Genomic DNA, 2,298 nt, shown 5'->3' with positions numbered 1-2,298 from the left:
TATCCGAATTATATTCTTTCAAGTACACATAAAAATGTGTTATTTCTAACGACATCATAGCTTGAGAGGTTGCAACTTTGTAACTCCGTTCATAGCAGTCGTAGTTTTTTTTTTACCACAGATTTTGTAAAGGTGTTCACACTGTCTTTGAGAAATCATTGACACTATTTGAATTGACGTTGGAGTTGAATCTTCTGGGCACTTGAAAGATATGACTTCAGAGGATAATTTCCATTAATTTGCTAATAACATGACCCTTTTACTTTAATTTGTTCTTTCTGAGCCTGAGCAGATTTCAAAATTTCAGATCATGCGATTAAAATATTTTTTAATTCCCAAAGATATTTCTGAGCCCGTTAATGGTCAACCACATGACTTAAGATGACTTAACTTTTTTGCAGAGTATAATATCAGAAGAAATTTTCTTAAGAGAGTTATTCGAGTTTTATTAATTAGGGGAAAATCCAGACACCAATTTTTGATTATATGTCCACCTCAAGCTTCTTCCTAGGGAGATTTTTTTTTCTTTTTTTTATTGATTTTTTTTTTTACTCCCTCCTTTTTTTATTGAGAATTACTATATCTGGTGGGATACATGTTAAGGATTTTGAATGTCTGGAACCCCCTAAATAATAATTCTCTAGTACTTCTCTAGTACTTCTTAAGATGAATTCTGGGATATTATAGCTCATTCAAAAGTCAGGACCCAGTCACTTGGCCGAAGATTAAAAGGCTCGTGATATCCTTAGTCAACTACTCGTATTTCGATCACACAATTTTATTCTGAAATTTACTTAGGACCCAGTCCAAAATCTTTAAAGTGCAGGACCCAGTTATTAGGGCATTAATTTGAATTTTTTTTTTAAGTCTTGATCTTATCAAAATGTTGGAAATTCATTTTGAATTATCCATCTCTTGACTGAAATTTGAACGTCTGAGTAAACTTTTTCAATCGATGTAAGATTGTCTGCAGAGAAAGAACAACAAAACATTTCTCATTTCGAGTGATATTTCAAATACTGATGAACTTTGGAAAATAAAAAACTCCTTTTCTTTCTTGCTTTATAGTGGTGAGGAGGGTTGGGACCCACTGACAGTGACCTTACATGATAACCCCTCTTTATATCAATAGTAGAAAAAAAAAACAAAAGACAAAATCTAATATCCTTCAATAGGAAAGGGGTTCTGAATTCTGCATGGCAGCTTGTACCGAGGTAGTTGGAATTTAGTTTGATATTTTCTTCAAAAGCATTGTTCAAATTGTGTCCCATCTGGCGTCAGCTGTGTAGGAGTCAAGCGGAACACTGGGATCGACCGAAATCATATTGATAGAACCTTTTTCAGGTTCCCTCAGATATTCTTCCGGGATCGTTATGTTCCCATTCTTGAAGTTCTTCTCAAGCCATTCTTTGAAACTGATACAACTTTCTATGGTGTGCCCAAGCAATATGTGATATGGGCAATATCTAGGGTGATCCTTTTTATCAATCTCCTCTGGTTTCTTCGCCTCTGGCAACCTGAAAAATCGAACTACTTGATCAAATGTTTGACCTTCTTCCCCACTGCCTCATCCTTGAAGGAGTAGACTCTGGTCAACCGATCGGCCAAGTATGAACCCTGTCCTCTGTCTGTGTGGTAGGTTCCCTGATGGCGCTGTGATTGATGGTACTGCTGATAGTGTTGTTGAGGTTGCTCTACCTGGATCTGCATTGGTTGCTTGCCTCTGTCAATTGTTGCCACCGTTCCAAACCTCTTCTCGAATGTCTTTACGGGCTTTGAATTGTCAGCTTTCTCCAGGAATCCGAGTTGTTTAGCCTCCTCTTGCAGGCTTGCAGCTTTACTGAGGAGCTTTTCAAATGTTTTGATTGTAAATCCTTTGAGTAGGAAAGCTACTGGACCATGAATGCTCTTGAGTAAGATCTCAATTGCATGTTGTTCCTGCAATTGTGGCTCACACTTCATACTTAGATTCCTCCACCGCAGAATGTATTCCACTAGGGTTTCCGTTGGTTTCTGTCGCTCCACCACAAGATCACCAATGGTGATATGGTGCTGAGCTCCAGCGAACCTCTTGACAAACATGTTCTCCAATTCTGTGAATGTCTTTACTGACCCATTAGGCAGTTCTGCATACCAATCAAAAGCAACTCCAGAGAGACTACTCACAAACTGGCGGAATAAAAGCGCTTCGCTACCCCCCGCGTTGCAGCAGCTTGCTCGGAAGTGTGCAACATGCTGACGAGGGTTCCCTGTTCCATCAAATGTTTTGAATGTAGGTGGTACGAAGCCTTTTGGGTA

The 2,298-nt window shown here is 38.7% G+C and overlaps 1 protein-coding gene across 1 annotated transcript; it reads right to left on the bottom strand.

The window, feature by feature from the left end:
* Positions 1–1,255: 1,255 nt before the first annotated feature.
* On the bottom strand, positions 1,256–2,288 carry LOC110035629 (the record flags this gene model as incomplete). The annotated part of the gene is made up of 2 exons (XM_020739889.1): positions 1,256–1,517; positions 1,598–2,288. Coding segments are annotated over 2 exons (953 nt in total), but the record flags the coding sequence as incomplete, so codon positions are not given.
* Between the last annotated feature and the right edge of the window lie 10 nt (positions 2,289–2,298).

The sequence above is a fragment of the Phalaenopsis equestris genome, unplaced genomic scaffold, assembly GCF_001263595.1.
Source record: "Phalaenopsis equestris unplaced genomic scaffold, ASM126359v1 Scaffold198630, whole genome shotgun sequence".
NCBI classification, from domain to species: Eukaryota; Viridiplantae; Streptophyta; class Magnoliopsida; order Asparagales; family Orchidaceae; genus Phalaenopsis; species Phalaenopsis equestris.
Note: the sequence above shows the minus strand (reverse complement) of the source record. Positions and strands in the feature narration are given on the sequence as shown.